The sequence below is a fragment of the Mercenaria mercenaria genome, chromosome 9 (genome assembly GCF_021730395.1).
Source record: "Mercenaria mercenaria strain notata chromosome 9, MADL_Memer_1, whole genome shotgun sequence".
NCBI lineage: Eukaryota > Metazoa > Mollusca > Bivalvia > Venerida > Veneridae > Mercenaria > Mercenaria mercenaria.
The window spans coordinates 31,055,512-31,073,705 of record NC_069369.1 but is presented as its reverse complement, the minus strand read 5'-3'; the positions used below and the strand labels follow the sequence as shown (position 1 = coordinate 31,073,705).

Below are 18,194 nucleotides of genomic sequence, written 5' to 3'. Positions count from 1 at the left end.
ATAACTTCCTATAATATTCTGATACATAAATACAATAAAATTACATCTTAAAAATATTTTGTACTTCAACTTAACTTGCCATATTTAGTGAATGGCAAACAATGTTAAAAATGGCAAATACTAAATGTGAATTTCAAATTCTAAATGTGTTGCAAAATGGTAAAATATAACTGTTCAAACTGATTTTACAAAAATGCAGAAATGACTCATCCAAAATAGTACAGGTTCTTAGAGCATTTTATTACATGTTCTTCTGAGTATCATTGAAATATAAGAGTGAAGTATATCGGATAATGAACTACAAAATGGGTAAATTTTGTTACAACCATTGAAAATGCATGAAATATAAAGAAAATCTGTTCACATGTCACATGTAAAAATATCTTACTCTCTTTAACACCAACTTTTACATCTTTACTTGTTGCAACACAACTTGTGAAAATATTGCATTTGGTGCCTACATAATTTAGACCACATTTCACATTAAGTTTAACATCTTCTGATGTGGATTTCTGATGACAAAGCACATACAATATTATTACAGAAAATACTCATTCACTGCATTTTTTTGTAGTCTGTAAATGTAGAAAACTAATAAATAATAGTTAAGGGACATGCATCTTGATAAACATCTGAAACAGACAAAAAGTCTGTTTTCGCCATTGTGACCCACTTCATTCAATTTAATTATGTACGTAACTCCGAGACAGTTAGACTGACAATATAGCTTTTCATTTACAACTGCCTAGCGGAATATTAAGTTACAAATATATAAATGCTATATCTAAGCCCATATAAGCAGTGTTTGCTTAAAATATAAAAATATAAATCTATTTAAAAGTGCAAAAATTTGTTTGCAAGTCTAAAATCAATCACATTTTTTTTTATCTTACTGGCAACATATGATATACAACATGCAAAATACGATATTTGCATATAAACACAAACAAGAAGTCCATGACAGCCCTAGATCACTCACCTGAGTTTCAGAGTTGAAACATTCTTGAGAGTGTGCAACTTTGGAAGAGGACCAAGATATGCTTCAGATGCCGAAGATTCCAGAGGCAGTAGAAGTTGAGTACATAAATTAGTGTGACAAATGACAAACAGTTCAAACACTAGAAGCTTCTTAGGGTCTTTAAAATTTGGTGGAAAAAACCACACAGAAAATTTCAGCAGGTTGAGATGTTTTGGAAGGTCTCTTAAAAAGTGGTGTCTGCTCTTTTTTAAACACTATTATAGGTGACTAAATCAAGGGCCATTACTCTGGTCTGATTGAGTAATATGTCTAACAAAACCCCAGGTGCATAAGTTCACATGCTGAATAATATTCCTGTAATGTTAACGTGGAAAAATTGAAACAATATGAACATATAAGAAATATTTTGATGAAACTGTTTAAAAACTGAAGCAACAGTTTCAGACAAGAACACTTTCTTGAAGTTCCCACTATATATATATAAAGCGACCAAGCCTGGTGTCGACCATGTTTTATGACAAATCAGGAAATTTTAAAAATCTTGGTAGAGGGTCAAACAAGGAACATTTCCATGAAAATATCATGAAATCACAAGGGCAGTTTCTGACAAGATTTCGAAGCTCCCATTACATGTGACCATCCCCTTTAACTGTCATGTTTTTAGACAGACCAGAATAATTTAAATAATGTTGGTAGCAGTTTTCCAAGGAACATTTCTGAAATTGTGGTATCAGGAAAGAGGTTTCTGAAAAGAAATTTTTCAAGTTTTTCTTTTATGTTTAAAATTCTTTGAACACCATCGGTAGAGGACCATCCAAGGAACATCCAGACAAAGTTTCATCAACTTTCAGCAGAAGGTTTCTGTGGATATGTTGTTTGTAGAAAAGTGTGGGCTAACGATGAATGATCACAATAGCTCACAACAAGCATTTCATGCTCAGATGAGCTAAAAACACAGAGCTTAATTTGTCCTTACCTTACAAAATTCAAATAAAAATACTAAAAATTAAATCACAGTGTCATGGGAAGACAGAGATATGTTATTTAAAGTAAGTACAATAAACATTTGGCCAAGAAATACAAACGGAAATGTGCCTTATAACTTGTTCCTTAAAAACAACAAACAGTTACTGTTTCCAGTTTTATGGATAAGATTTATTTTGAGCTAACAATGTTTAAAATCATTTTCCAACAACTAGGAATTCATCTACTTTGCACAAATCATAGTTCACTTCAAGTTTATATATTTAAAGTTGAAAGTTACTGTGTTCATATCCTAGAAGATATAGAAATGACAGTATTTTATTAAGTTAAAAAGTGAAGAAAGAAAGTTGTTTGAGCAGTAAGCAGTTTAACAGAATACCTTGGATCATTTGCAGTGTTGTTTAACCTTTGAATAAAGTTAAAACAAAACTCTGCAAGAAAAAAAACTTTTAGGCTCTACCAAATATGGTCTTTACACGTAAGTGTTACTGTATTCATTTTTTGGCAAAATTATAACGAAATCAAAAAGCATATACGGTCACTAACAAACAATTGGTCTGCTTTAAAACTGTCCCTTATATATACTCCTTAATTTTACAGACCTTTCATCTGGCTTGAGATATATAAGAATGAATTAACAAACAAATTTAAGAACATCATCTCTCCAAGTACACAAGCAACAAAATGAATTAACAAACAAAATGTATTAACATCATCTCTCACAAGTACACATGTAACAAAAAATAATTACATACTAAAATACTTTTCAACGTATTTTCATATATATTTTTGTAACAAAATTTGCATAAAAATGAAAATAAATTAATTTGGCAGGCTAACTGACACTGATATGCTCTTTCCCAGTTTTTTTTCTTCACTCTGAATCAAAATAATGCATAAACATAAAATAATCCTAAATTAATTTATAACGATATTTAAATAAGTAAATTATCTATAAACAAAAGAAACAAAAAAGTACCATAATCATCCCAACACTACTCATTTTCTTGCTGTAAATATCTTTTATTCCTTCCGATCAGCTTAAAGACAACACAATGGAAAAGAAAAATAAAGGAGCCGCGCCACGAGAAAACCAACATAGTGGCTTTGCGACCAGCATGGATCCAGACCAGCCTGCACATCCGCGCAGTCTGGTCAGGATCCATGCTGTTCGCTAACAGTTACTCTAATTGCAATAGGCTTTGAAAGCGAACAGCATGGATCCTGACCAGACTGCGCGGATGCGCAAGCTGGTCTGGATCCATGCTGGTCGCAAAGCCACTATGATGGTTTTCTCATGGCATGGCTCATTAATGTCATGGCATCAAACCTGTACACACATTTATAAATAAGCCCGAGAATATATATAAAGAAATATTATAACAACCAAATGCCATTCAGAGCTCCATATATACTATTTCCACTGAATATCAAGAAATTTAAAAATGTTTGTAAATATCAAATGCAAAAATGTATGTAAAGTGTTCAAAAATTAGACTTGTATACAGTCATAAACAATGCGCTGGCATAATCTGTAAAAGATTCAAATTAGCATTTCAGTATATCATTTTTGTTGTAAATCACCCTTCATGTTTAATGACATATCTGATGTTGTTACATACTCATTTTAAAATTCTATCATGTTACAATGTTGTAATCTCAATTAATCTAAATAAATGTTGAGATTTTCCGCATTTCATATCAGGTGTGTGGCATCATTTCTGTCCATATTTTAACATCAGGCATTGCATTAAAAAGTTTATTCATGTTGATCTTTTCAATTACATTCTGACTTTGAAAGAATCTATATGAGCCGTGCCATGAGAAAACCAACATAGTGGGTTTGCGACCAGCATGGATCCAGACCAGCCTGCGCATATCCGCGCAGTCTGGCCAGGATCCATGCTGTTCGCTACAGTTTCTCAAGTCCAATAGGCTTTAAATAGCGAACAGCATGGATCCTGACCAGACTGCGCGGATGCGCAGGCTGGTCTGGATCCATGCTGGTCGCAAACCCACTATGTTGGTTTTCTCATGGCACGGCTCATATCATCTATCAGAGTTACTAAGCAAGCAGTAAAATTAACTTTAACTTTACTGCAAGGAATAATATATCTGTTCTTTAACAGAGAAATTTTGTACTTCTTGAGTCAATATTTCCACTGCAGAACTTGTGCATGACACAAATCTAAAATCCACAAAATATGCTTACAATAGATTTCTGAAAATCATTTGTTTCATTTTAACTATTTCTCACTATTTCTGGATACTAGTATATGACAATCCTTTAAAGCACTATTTGGGAGCTCAGATCTTGTAAGTTCTGTTTGATAGGCTTTTAAATTTTTGACTACCAAGAAAAGATTCTCAAATCAATACGATTTTTTCAAGAAATTTCATTTTTGCCTTACTTTAAGAATTAAACATAGTATAAAAGGAATTCTGAATGACACTGTATAAAAAAGCACATGACTAGATATATTTCCAACACAATTATATTCTTGCAGTAGCCCAGACCTATGTACATTTTGTACTATGAATTCAGCAATATTCGTGAGAGATTAATTTTCATGCATTTTGTAATTGCCTCAATCTATGAAATTCAATCCAAACAAACATATACATGTATAAAGTCCCTATTTATTGAGCCTTTATCATTAAAAATCTATGAATTTGTGTCCTAAATAGAAAGGCAAAATTTATGAAATAAAATTTACATCCATGAAATTATATGATTTGTGTGAGTATATAAAACTTGTGTTTATAATGTAGTTAAGTTTATAACATACAGCACTAAATCAATTTAAATTTGTCATTAAACATATTGCACACATTCAAAAGAGCCATATATTACAACTTCCGTAAAATCAAAAATATCTGCAAGGGATAAATTTTTGCTATATATAATTTTGCAAAAATTAAATCCTTCTGTATAACATGCATTTTATTTACTTTTCATAGAAAAATTTATGCTTACTGGGAGACTAAACCCGATGTAAATTTACTAAATCTGCAAAATTATGGTTACACAAATATATCTGATATTACCATATTATGTCAAGCATAAATACTTAAAAATTAGAAAAATAACGTATATTCTGTTTGTATAAAATATTTCCTAAAGTAACTCTGCTAACACAATTTTCTTTAGCAAAATATTATCTATAAAAATATATAAAAGTGCTACTACCGGTATTTAATGCAATGACATACAATTCTATGCAGTAACCATTTTCTCTTAAATCATGAATTCCAAAAAAAATGTTCAGCTTAAAACAGCTTTTCATTTTTCTCTAATATCATTATCTAAGCCCCTAACTTAAAACAAGAGCTTCAGTGGACAGCGTGCTCGACTATTCTCAGTACTTGATAGTACAATATAAGCTATGAGTAAAACTTTAAGATTACAGTATGCATATTTTAAGTCGAAAAGGGGCCATAATTCAGTCAAAATGCTTGATAGAGTTGCCTCCTCCTTTTTACAGACTGGGGTCATGATGGTAAACAAGTATGCAAAATATGAAAGCAATACCTCAATGGACTTTGAAAATATTTGAGGTGGTACACAAACTTTAACATTTGTGTGACGCTAACGCAGACGCCAGAGCGAGTAGGATAACTCCCCTATTCTTCGAATAGTCGAGCTAAAAAGTAAAATCTGTTTTGTACTTGATCAAATGACACAGTCTCTTGAACACTATTCTAATAATCTATGCTTTATTTCAAATACTGATGACCTGCCAAATGTAAATGAGTACGTAATTTACAGTCTCTGGTAAGATGTGACCTTGACCTTTGACCCAAAGGTTAAGAAATTTCACGCCTTAGGCATATCATTCTCAAGTTGTTGCTCTTCAACTTTCGACCAACTGACCCCAAAGCAACAGAGGCCATCTTGTGACCATATACACTCATCCTATGAAGTTTGACCACTGTATGCCAAAGGATTCTCTAGGTATTGACCAGAAAGCAACGAGTCTACTGGCTGACTGGAACAATACAATGTACCCCATCTTCTTCATACAGGTATGGGGTGCGCTCAACAGCATTTTGATTTTACACTCTTAACAACAATGCAATTATGACAAGCAATTACCCCTTTTTCTTGAACAAACATTAACATCACATAACTATTTTAGAATAACAATGGATAAAAAAGTAAAAATAGGTAGATAACAATGGATTTCTGCTTGAACTACGTTATACACTAACAACATTGGACAGGTTGCTAATACCTTTAACAGTAACAACAGTACATGTTTCTTTCAAAGTTGGCAAATTAAATTAAAAATCTGTTTCTAAAGAGAAATCGTAACAATTTTCGTATTTCATATCAAACATGGCTTTCATGCCTACATAGAATTTTGTACAAAATGACACCTTTATAAAATGCTTAAACACACACTGCCCCAAAAAAACTAATCTTTTACAGTCATTCTTGAAACAATTTAGTATATAATACCCAAAATATTAACTTTTACAAATAGATTTAATACTATCTGGCCAAAATAAATCCCCCCTTTGTCCAAATTCTATGGTTAAACAAAATGCCTAAAATTAATTTCACTCACATTTCAACCAAAATATCATATAACATCACACAACAGAGAGGTCAAATATTCCACCAAATAACCTCACAAAGGCATAGCTATATCTGAGTTCAATTCTACTCTGTCTTGTATGTAAAATTGTAGCAGTGTGTATTACTAAAAGTAAAAATGATTTTATCCGCACCATGAGAAAGCCAACATAGTCCAGACCAGCCTGCGCATCCGCGCAGTCTGGCCAGGATCCATGCTGTTCGCTAACAGTTTCTCTAATTGCAATAGGCTTTTAAAGCGAACAGCATGGATCCTGACCAGACTGCGTGGATGTGCAGGCTGCTCTGGATCCATGCTGGTCGCAAACGCACTATATTGGTTTCCTCATGGCGCGGCTCATTATTGAAATCATTCTTCCACAATCAAAGATCCAGTAAAACAACACAGTCATTCCACAGAGATTCCCAATTCTGTGTGATATGAAAATAATATATTAACTGCTGGAGAGCTTTAATTAGGCATAGCGGTTATAATACAAGGATTTAATAAAGACAACAATTTTAGCAAAGTAAAGTCCCTAAATCAGTCTGGTAGATCTTCTGTTATCTGTTTTTCTTCATCTTACTGCCAAAAAATTCCCCCAAGAAAAAAAAATTACGTAACCAACAGGTTAATTCCAATTTCAAGTGTTTCCTGTAGTCCACTACAAGGATACTGTGAAACTTTTCTGCTACTCAGTTGTATCACGTGTACGGTACTTCAAATCTTATCCGAATGTATAAACCATGTTTTCATTTCTGCCAGGAAATCTTCGGTTTCAGCTCTTGTAGCATCTACATTAATGTACACATGTAACAACATACATAGATGCTATACCTGCTAGTAAACTCAAAATCTGTTTGCTTGACTCCCTGAAAACATGAAACAAACATGCAGTTTTAATATGCATTAACCAAATCAACAGAAATGGGAATCTAGAATAAATTTTTCCCAACAATTGTAACAATATGTTTTGTCCAGAGCAATTAAGTTTTACGAAACTAGAGCTGTTGTAAAACACAATGTCATAAGTTCATTATGATGGCCAAATTCACCAAATCAGACATAATCCCCACTTTGACTTTCTTTCTTTAATCCTTACCCTGCTAAATTCCTATAATGGACTTGACTGTCTTTCAATTTGGACAGTACCATTAACTGTTAAAAGGGGTGCTTACCAAAATGATACTGACTAAACAACAAACAGTGCAGATCTTGATCTGACTGCATGGATATGCAGGCTGATCATGATCTACACTGGTTGCAAAGGCAGAATCAATTGTGTCCAGCATGATATGGGTTAATAAAAACTTTAAATTTACGAACGGTCCTAGACTGAAGAATGCCACTTTGCCTGAATAACTTTGGTAGATGGTTGCTGAAAGAATATATCAGATTCTGTGAAATGAGCCGTGCCATGAGAAAACCAACATAGTGGGTATGCGACCAGCAAGGATCCAGACCAGCCTGCGCATCCGCGCAGTCTGGTCAGGATCCATGCTGTTCGCTAACAGTTTCTCCAATTCCAATAGGCTTTAAAAGCGAACAGCATGGATCCTGACCAGACTGCGCGGATGCGCAGGCTGGTCTGGATCCATGCTGGTCACAAAGCCACTATGTTGGTTTTCTCATGGCATGGCTCAAATAATTTTTGGTCCATCACTTTCTGACATGAAGATTTTTGAAGTTTCCACTATATTGAAACTGACTTGATGGTTCAGTTAGTCCAGGAGATGTTCTGTAAAGAAACTGTGGACAACAGACATTCAACTATCCTAACAGCTAGCCATAAGCACTTCTTGCTCAGGTGAGCTAAAACGATTTCAAATTAATCTGAAGATAAACGATTTCAGATTAATTTCTTGATTCAGAAATGTTTAATTTTACTTACTTTGGATGTATTTCCTCCAGCAGATCTGGTACAACAGTGACAAGAGCAATGTATATAAATCCCCCTGATGTAAATGGCAGTATCCACACAGTACTCGCACCTACAAAATGGTTTAACATAACTATTTATTGAAAATTAAATATAATATTTCTGTCTTCTGTAAAATTTTGAAATCAATAACTTCACTGAATTTTCAAACACTTGAAATTTCACCTTCAATTATTGAAACTACCTTGTATATTGAGCTACTAACACAATAATCTCAACTTAACGTTTGTCTGCTTGTTTTGATGTGTTTCTACTAATTCAGACACAATTTTTGGTCATATGGTGACTGTCTAGCTTTTGGTGGAAGATGAAGACCCCAAGTGCCCTTAATGGTATCATTTCAGGCGTGGGCATGTGGGGTAGTACCACCAACCTCCTGGGAGCCACATGAAAGGATTCTATGTCATAAGTGAGATTTAGAACTCATATCAGTAAAGGACATATATAGTTCAAAGGCAGCAATCGTAACCACTTGGCATAGGAGACCCCTTTCCTCTATTTGTGTGAAAGACAGACACTAGTTCAGACTATCACCTAAATGACACTGAAGCTATCTGTTCATTTACCGGTATTTTTCGGTAATTTATTAAAATATAACGTTAGATAATATTTTTTAAGTTTCACTGTTTCAAACAGTGAGATTATCAAAACATTAATTTCACAACTACGGAACTATGATCACACAATGAAGAGTCTGAATTATAAATAATAGGTTTCGTTTTGGGTTTTGCGCCATTTTTCAACAGTATTTCTGTCATGTACGGGAGAAAAAGAACCAAGCATTGCAAATGTGAACAATATGATGTCAAGTCTTGTATGTGTTGTCGTGAGTTACACTCGAATTCACATGGTTCAAATGTACCGAATATGGTTAAAACCATAAAAAAAGAAAAGAAATAAAAAGAAAATTTGTTTGTTTCAGTGTAAGTTCAAAATACCTTTCACTCACAAACACAAGACTTCATTTTCATGAGTGGAATTATCTATCACAAACACAAGATATTGCATTTAGCATTCACCCTTTAAGATATTTTGATCCGACACAGAAACAAACAAGTATCCTCTATACAATTTTCATTTAATATTTATATATTACCAGCATCCCAAGCAGAATCAGCAGTGAGCGCAGTCAATGCACCAATAACCCCACTAGCAGCTGTGCATACCTGTAATATATATATATATTTATAACATACTTAAGGGAATTATTTAGCAAAAGCTGTCTGTAAAATACATGTGCACCTTCCTCCACTAAATGATGCAAGGTAAGTGGGTCTGTACTTTGAATGTTGAGACCTTGACCTTTAATAAAATGACCTTAAACAACAGGGACTATCTATTGACTTAGATAGACTACAGGCAACCAATGTGTTCTTTAATTATGAAACCAACAAAATCTTTTTTAGGCTAGAGGTCCCTGTGTCCTTGACCTTTACCCTACTCACATCCAAGACAATAGGGGCCATCAATTGACAACAGGCAATTATCCTATTAAGTTTACTGACAATTTTTCTAGTCCTCTGGGATCATGGTGTACATTCATTTTTACTAAAACAGAATTCCACTGGTCAGTGCTAGTGGGCATGAGTGGTGTTGCACATTTCCTAACCTCTCAGGAACAATCAAACTGAGTCTGCAATAATGTTGTTTGGTAGCACAGGACACTAAATAGATTTATTTATACACAAAATAAAATAGAAAAATAGCAAGAATGTTCTTTGGAATTTAATCTGCATGTACACTGTTGTGCATCAGTTCTTAGGTCAAAGTTATACATATACATCAGGGCTCGACAAATTCTTTGAAAGCAACTCGACCTGCAGAATGGAATGCTAAGAATTTGCACCCTCGTCCTGCTGTAACTTGTACTTGTCCTGTAATTCACCAAGAAAACAATTTTTTACCAACAGCGGCTATATTAAAGTCTGTTAAAAACAGCTATAATCAAATTAGATTTTTGGCTAACAGGCTTCATTCTTCCCGGCTCCATTATAATTGGATTAATTATGTTTTTGGTAAAAAATTGCACTTGTCCTGGATGAGTACTACAGCAAGTTTCACTCACTCGGAGCCAATTTCTACTCGACTGTATTTACGAGAGGACGAAAAGATTTGTCAAGCCCTGTACATGTAATAGGTAGACAATGAAAAACTAGGTTTGTGTTATAATTGCACTTGTAAGATGGTACTCTAGATTGTATATATCTGATACAACAATGAGTGTAACAATGTCATAACTTGATAACCACCCTTCACAATCTTAAATTCATTATGGACCATACCCTACTTTTATGAAACTTGCAAGTTAGCAAAAGATTTAATGAAATCTTTTCATTTGGACTACATAAAAAAAAAGAGGGTCATGATGACCCTAAATCGCTCACCTGAGTAATATGAGCCACATGTTTAAAATGGCAAAATGATGCTAAAATATTAGACAGTCAGTCAGAAGGTCATATTCATGGTCAATGAAAGTCAGTTTTACAATCGGTGTGCGAAACTGTACATGTCATCCAAATTTCAAGGCTGAATCTTAAAAAACAAGAAAGTAGGTCAGTAGGTCAAGGTCACAATCAGGTGATTTGAACAATTCTGGTAGAGGACCACAAGGCAATGCAACATACCAAATATCAGAAGTAAAGGCCTTCCACTTTCAGGCAATAAGATTTTTAAAGTTTTTTCCTATATAAGTCTATGTAAAACTTGAGACCCCCCAGGGCAGGGTCTCTTTTTACCCCAGGGTTATAATTTGAACAATTTTGGTAGAGGACCTCAAGGTAATGCTACATAACAAATATCAAAAGCCTAGGTCTTGTGGTTTTAAACGAGAAGATTTTTAAAGTCTTTTCCTATATAAGTCTATGTAAAAATTGGGACCCCCGGGGCGGGGCCTCTTTTCACCCCAGGGACATAATTTGAACAATCTTCATAGAGGACCATTAGATGATGTCACATACCAAATATCAAGGCTCTACACATTGCGGTTTTGGACAAGAAGATTTTTAAAGTTTTTCCTTTCTGTTGCCATGGCAACCAGAGTTCTGCATGGAATTCAGTTCTTTGAACAGTTTTGAAAGGGGACCACCCAAGGATCATTCCTGTGAAGTTTGGTGTAATTCTGTCCAGTGGTTTTTAAGAAGAAGATTTTTTTAGAAAATGTTGACGGACGCACAACACACGACGGACATTGAGCGGTCACAAAAGCTCACCATGAGCCTTTGGCTCAGGTGAGCTAAAAATGTTGTGGTTTCTACAAAAAATGACTAAATCTTGATAAACATAAATGTGTGGCTTATATATTTTTAAGCTGAAGTAAATTGAAAAGTATTTATTTCTTCATATCTGATTTTGTGGTCATACCCATACAATAAAATAAGTTCTGCACATATACCGGTAATGATTTCATAGTATATTTCAAACACTGTTGATTTCATAATAAAAACTTATATAGTTACATGTATTTCTGAACATGGTAGTTAACACATAATTTGTATCATCAAAACTGCTCTATGCATTACCAGTCCTGTTGGTAGTCCTAAGTTCAAGCCTCAGTAATACTTCACTGTAACAAACAGATTGATCATGCCTCATTTTAAAGAGATATTTCATTTGGGATAGCAAAATATTGTTTGCATTTTCAGGACCATAATGATACACTAAGGATGCATAATGTAAAGTGACAGTTTTATTTTCACTAATATTCACCAATAATGCAAAACTCGAGCTCAAAATATTCATGAATATTACTCTGCATCATGTCTTAAAACACATTAATATATGCTGTCGTACATTCTTAAAGGGACTGACCTGCACATTTTTGGTGAAAAATAATTTCTCTTAGAAATCCATAAAAAGTGTGTACTCTGAAAGTGACTAGTGGTACAGACTTATTGACATAAGATTTTTGCAAGAAGTAACCAAAAATATTGTGCAGAAGGTAGTTAACTGTTAAAATGCTTTAGAAATATTGCAGAAAATTTACATTCTTCTTGTATTTTTTACCAGTATCTAACTTTCATTTTCATCAAATTTATCATTTTTCAGTGTCATATAACAATTCAGAGCCAAACTTGGAAGTGTGGAAACTGTAAGTAAGAAATGAGAAGTCCAAACTTGGAAATGAACATGCTGAAAAATTTCACCCAAACTGTGGGCGAGCAGCTTTAACATCGTAAGTATTGTAAGACTACTTACCATAAGTTGCTAAATAAAGCCTAATCAAATAGTATGCGTAAATTACCCAACCTAAAGGAAAAAGCTGAAAAAAAAAAAAAAACCAAAAAAACCCTATGGGGTTGAACAGTTTTCCTGAACAGATGCACTGGTAGATCGTACTAGTGACTCACCTGTGCTTTTGCAGCTTTCCATCTGTCAAAACCTGACCGCAGTAATATCGCAAAGTCACCCACTTCATGTGGCACCTCATGTAATAATATTGCAAATAATGTCACACAACCAACCTGCGGGGGAAAAAAGCAACATAACTGTGTGATTAATATTTAAAAGCACATTACAACTTTTCTACACTGACCACAAGCAGAATACAAAAATAAACTTGGGCACATTCTTCAGCCAATCACCAAAGATAACATATACAGGTATGCCTCAACCAGGATTCAAACCTGTGAGCTCCTACAAGGAAGTCCTGCACTATACACATTTAAGCAACTGGGCAGGCTTGTGAAACAGATCAATTGGCCTGATTAATGTAGGCCATAATGATACCTTTTCTTTTTAATTTTTACTTCAGAACAAAGTATATAAATGTATTAAATGACCCTAAATTGTACATCACAAGTCATGGAAGGATGGTGAGGACACATCCTGGTATAGTATCACCTTCGATCTGTTAAATGAACCAATGCTGCCTCAGGCCGTAATTTTGTTGAAATAGTTTTTTCCACAGTGATGTGATTTTTCTTTCTGATAACTTTCAAGTATAAAAATACAACAGAAGATCAACTGATAACTGTGAAAAGTACTTTGTTTACAAATTGTTTTAACATTTTCTTAAGTTAACTGTCATCTTACAAAAAGGATAAAAAAAAAGATCATTTATGTCACTTGAAAAACTTGTTCATAGAAAAAAGACCAGGAAATTGATACTGATCTTTTATCCTGATTGGTTTAAGTTCTGACCAACAAATAGTTAGATAAAAACATTGTATATCCTTGTTCTTTTGAGATATACCTTAAGTTTTCCTTCAAAATAATGTCAAGGCTACATTTGAAATATTTTGCTTTGAAATTATGCTTAGCAAGCAAGTTTCTAACAAAAAATACCCTGACATGTACCCTGGGTGACAACCATTGTCACTTACAGTCAGTGAAAACAAACAAACTACAGATCAAGTTTTTACAACCTTTCTTTGTTGTTCCACTGTGCAAGCAAGGTAAGTTTGTAAATAAACGACTTATAATAAGAAATATGCGGACAACTTCATAACAACCTACAACTTTAAGAGAGCTGATACTGTGAAATCATTAATATTCGTGGGGGACTAAATTTCGTGGATTTCGTGGTTGAGTCAATCCACGAAATTTAATCCCAACGAACAAGTAAAATTCCCATTCATTTTATGTTCAAAAGGTAAAATCCACGAATTCATATCCCCACAAAATTGCCGTTTTGACCAAAACCACGAAATTTCATGCCCACGAAATTAAATGATTTTACAGTAACCTGCTATACCTACCATTGGGAAATATATTCTATTAGTTCAGATATTTTGAGTTTTATATAATCTGTATTTTATTACTAAAATATTTGTCAAATTTGAAAGTTCAAGTCAATATTTGAAGAAAGATAAAGGGGGACAACTCTACATACCTTACTATTGACTAAGAAGCCTCCTGCGACTGCAAGGCCATGTGTAAAATTGTCTATCACATTTGCTGCTAAATTTAGATATCCACTAACCTGAAAATAAGACACATCATTTCAAGGTCAGCATCATTCATTATCTAAACTGCAGAAATTCTCAAATTTTCTTTATCAGAGAAAGACATGAAGAGAATGTTTTCACTAAATGCAAGCACTGCATGCATGATTTCTGCACGTCTTCAAATGAACATGTGTATACTATATAAGTATGATTTTTTAATAGAGTTGCATGAATTTCTCAACATCATATTTAAATTATAAAGTTATGTCTTACTTCAAGGTCCCTTTTGAAATATTAGTACATGTATTTACCTTTTGTCAAAATATTATTTTTTTTGTTTCGAAGGATGACAAACATTATTTTGTGTTATTTTGCTCATGATAAATTCATCAACCTTACTGACAATGACAAAATTAGACCAGACAGAATAGTTAAATTATTGTTAAAATGTTGAATGGTAAACAAAATAAATCTAAACTGATTAATGGTAAAAATGAAACAGTCCGAAATTGGACCTAGGTGAAATATCTTGAGGAACATTAGTAGATTCTTTGAATTCTTTTAATTAGTGTCTAGCCAGGAGAGCCATCTATACTATTAAGAGCACCAGGGCATATGGTATTAGTTATCTGTATGTTAGGAAAATTACAAAATATACTGCATTTAACCTTTAGCATGCTAGATAAATTGTCGTCTGCTGGAAATGTCGTCTTCTAAAATTGTAATGTTCATTCAATTTGCTCCAAAATTGGAAGAAATATTGTCAGAGTAGCAAACAGCTTGGAACCTGATCAGACGCCGATTTAATCGGCGTCTGATCTGATTCCAAGCTGTTTGCAAAGGCTGTTAAATTCTCCTGCAGCAGGCTAAGGGTTAAACTTTGCTCTTTTAGTAATTACAATTACTTTTTGTGTTCTGTTTGTCTGGTTGATACAAAGACAAATTGGTTCATATTGATTAAATATAAGTTTATTTACAGTTGCCACCAGTAACTCATATGGGCACTCCTCCAGAAGACTGTTAGTACTATAAATCAAGTGGAAGGATATTGCAAGATACAGAAGACGCTTTAATTCCAGAAGCTTCCCTGGTTCTTTAGCATGCCACCTGGTGTAAAGCACCCATACATGGGACTCTTATCCCAATATTAGTAATTTTATCTGGAGGAGCAGGGGCTTGAATTCATGACCACTGGTTTTGTAGTCAGGCAATGTTCCCACTAGACCACTATGTCAGCCTTAATTGGTTCATAAAACAACAAGCCAGCAAAATTCACCTAGTGACACTCCCTCCAAGTATCATTTTGTGAACATGAAGGCACCTGCATAAAATCATCAACCTTCCAGATGCAAGTTTGGATAGTTTTCTTACATGAAGGTACCTGTAGTCTACACCTTGAAAGGGTTTCAAACCAGCAGTGGCATAGGTCAAATGACTTTTAGTCAGTCACTTTAACCACTTAAACCCCCTAGTGCCATTTATCTATCAGTTTATATACTCACACAGTGTTTAATTTTGTTGGCCAAAAAAACTGTAGATTTGCATTTCACTTCAATCAAGACTTAGAATAAATTATTATTGAGAGTTGTAAGAGAACAACTACTTGGCAAGATTCAATGCAACAGCTGCGTCTATTTGCATATTAAAATAATTTGTGATAAGAGTTGTTCCACATTAAATATACTTGTATATGCTATCAACAAACTTCCTATGCAAGATACAATCATACAGCAGATTTTAAAGAACTGATAAAAACATAAAATGTAACAGCTCTTTGCCAAAATGAAATGCAGAAGAATGTTTATAAATTTTCCTTCTGATATTTCTGAACATGTGATTGCAAACTTTCATAAAAGCTTGAAAATATGCCAGTCTGAATATGAAGATCAAAATCCCCTGCTCAGTTTTACATAGTTGGGCAAAACCCTCTTATTTATAGTTTGTTTTTATTTCTATTGGGTTAAAATTGGTGGCGTTATTTCAATTAAAGATGGGCACCTACACAGACTCAACGACCTTAGATGCAAGCCACTTTAAGCTTTCTCATATTGGGAACTCTACTTATAAAGGCCTCTTCTAATTCATAACTTTATCCTGACATCACAGTACATTAGGGGTTCTAACTGACCAATCAGAGAGCTGCATTTTCAAGTACCTGCCAGTTTCCACTTGGGTATAACGAAGTATATTTACAATGAACATATAGTGACTTTAGAAATAAATATCACACTATTTTAGAAATCAAATTAAGATCTTTCACTGCACATGTCCCAGATGATGCTACAAACATCAAAACTTTGAAGTTTTATTGAAATATTATATTGATTTAATACCTTTATTTCAGTTAAAAGTTTGAGATTTTACACAGGGAGTCTATGATAAAGTCCGAGTAAAATGTAATCAATACCCAAGTGAAATAAATATCATTCTGCAATGTTTTGGACATGTTAAAGTTATGAAATTCAGAGTAAACAAGAGCTGTCACTACTAGTGACAAATGCCCCCTAAGCAACCCTTGGGAGTAGACAAACATTTGTGTTAGGGGTAGGTTTGTGACCGCGACCTTTGACCTGAGAGACCCTGGTCATAAGTTTGACACACCTCAATATGGTTAACAATTGTGTCAAATTATTTTCAAATCCCCTTATGAATGCTGAAGTTACCGCCCAGACAATAACTGACATGGATGCACACACACACGGATGGACAGACAGTGCGATTTTAATATGGCATGCCCACCTTTGGGAGCATAAAAATATAAAGAGGATCTCACATGAGTGTCTTATATACTGAATTCATTACAGAAATTGAATAAGAGAAAGAAATGTGAGGTTTTGCCGAGCATTTTTTCACTTTTATTCAACATGTTGAAGTTAAATAAATTCATGTGGAAAGACACAAAATTATGATGAAATCTTTTAACCACAAAGTCATGTAAGTTCTTTTTTGCTGAAACATTGACATTGGGTCTTGTCTTTATAATTTTATATCTGAAACAATGTTAAGTTTAGTATAATACCAAAAATATGAGATGGCTTTTTTAAACTCCTAAAATGTCAAATGTGATAAACATAAATTATCCATGAAATATACTGAAATACTACATACAATACAAAATTGTACTTATAAATTCATAAGTTTTGATTATTGTCAGAAAGAAATATAGTATAGGTTTCAAAATATAGGACTTTGTACCTACACAAATGTATATATTACAATATTATTGCGCTGAATGTTTTTTTTTTCTGAAACCATATTCTAACAAGAGCACCGCCTTGCGGGTGCTGACGCTCATCTGATTTTTTTTGTATAATAGAAATATTGTCCTACCCATGATTTTCTAAGTCTAAAAAGGGCCATCATTCTTGCAAAAAGCAGGATAGAGTTATGTTTCTTGATGTACAGTGTCCACTTATGATGGTGAAAAACTGTTGCAAGTTTTAAAGCAATAGCTTTGATAGTTTATGAGAAAAGTTGACTTAAACATAATATTCAACCAAGAAAATGATTTTTCTAAGTCCAAAAGGGGCAATAATTATTGCAAAAAGCAGGATGGAGTTATGTTGCTTGCTGTACAGGGTCAGCTTATGATGGTGAACAAGTGTTGCAAGTTTCAAAGCAATAGCTTTGATAGTTTAAGAGAAAAAGTTTACCTAAACATAAAACTTAACCAAGAAATCTGATATTTTCTAAGTCCAAAAGGGGCCATAAATCTTGCAAAAAGCAGGATGGAGTTATGTTTCTTGCTGTACAGGGTCAGCCTATGATGGTGAACAAGTGTTGCAAGTTTTAAAGCAATAGCTTTGATAGTTTAGGATAAAAGCTGA

General features: G+C 33.8%; 1 protein-coding gene across 1 annotated transcript in view; it reads right to left on the bottom strand.

The window, feature by feature from the left end:
- Window positions 1-3,978: 3,978 nt before the first annotated feature.
- LOC123546842 (zinc transporter ZIP13-like) overlaps window positions 3,979-18,194 on the bottom strand; it is a 45,255-nt gene continuing 31,039 nt past the window's right edge. Inside the window, exons 5-9 of the mRNA XM_045333454.2 lie at window positions 14,313-14,402; window positions 12,829-12,942; window positions 9,579-9,648; window positions 8,435-8,534; window positions 3,979-7,415 (exon numbers count right to left, since the gene is read on the bottom strand). Of these exons, the coding sequence (XP_045189389.2) occupies window positions 7,343-7,415; window positions 8,435-8,534; window positions 9,579-9,648; window positions 12,829-12,942; window positions 14,313-14,402 (447 nt within the window). The 3' untranslated portion in view covers window positions 3,979-7,342. The remainder of the gene's footprint in view (window positions 7,416-8,434; window positions 8,535-9,578; window positions 9,649-12,828; window positions 12,943-14,312; window positions 14,403-18,194) is intronic.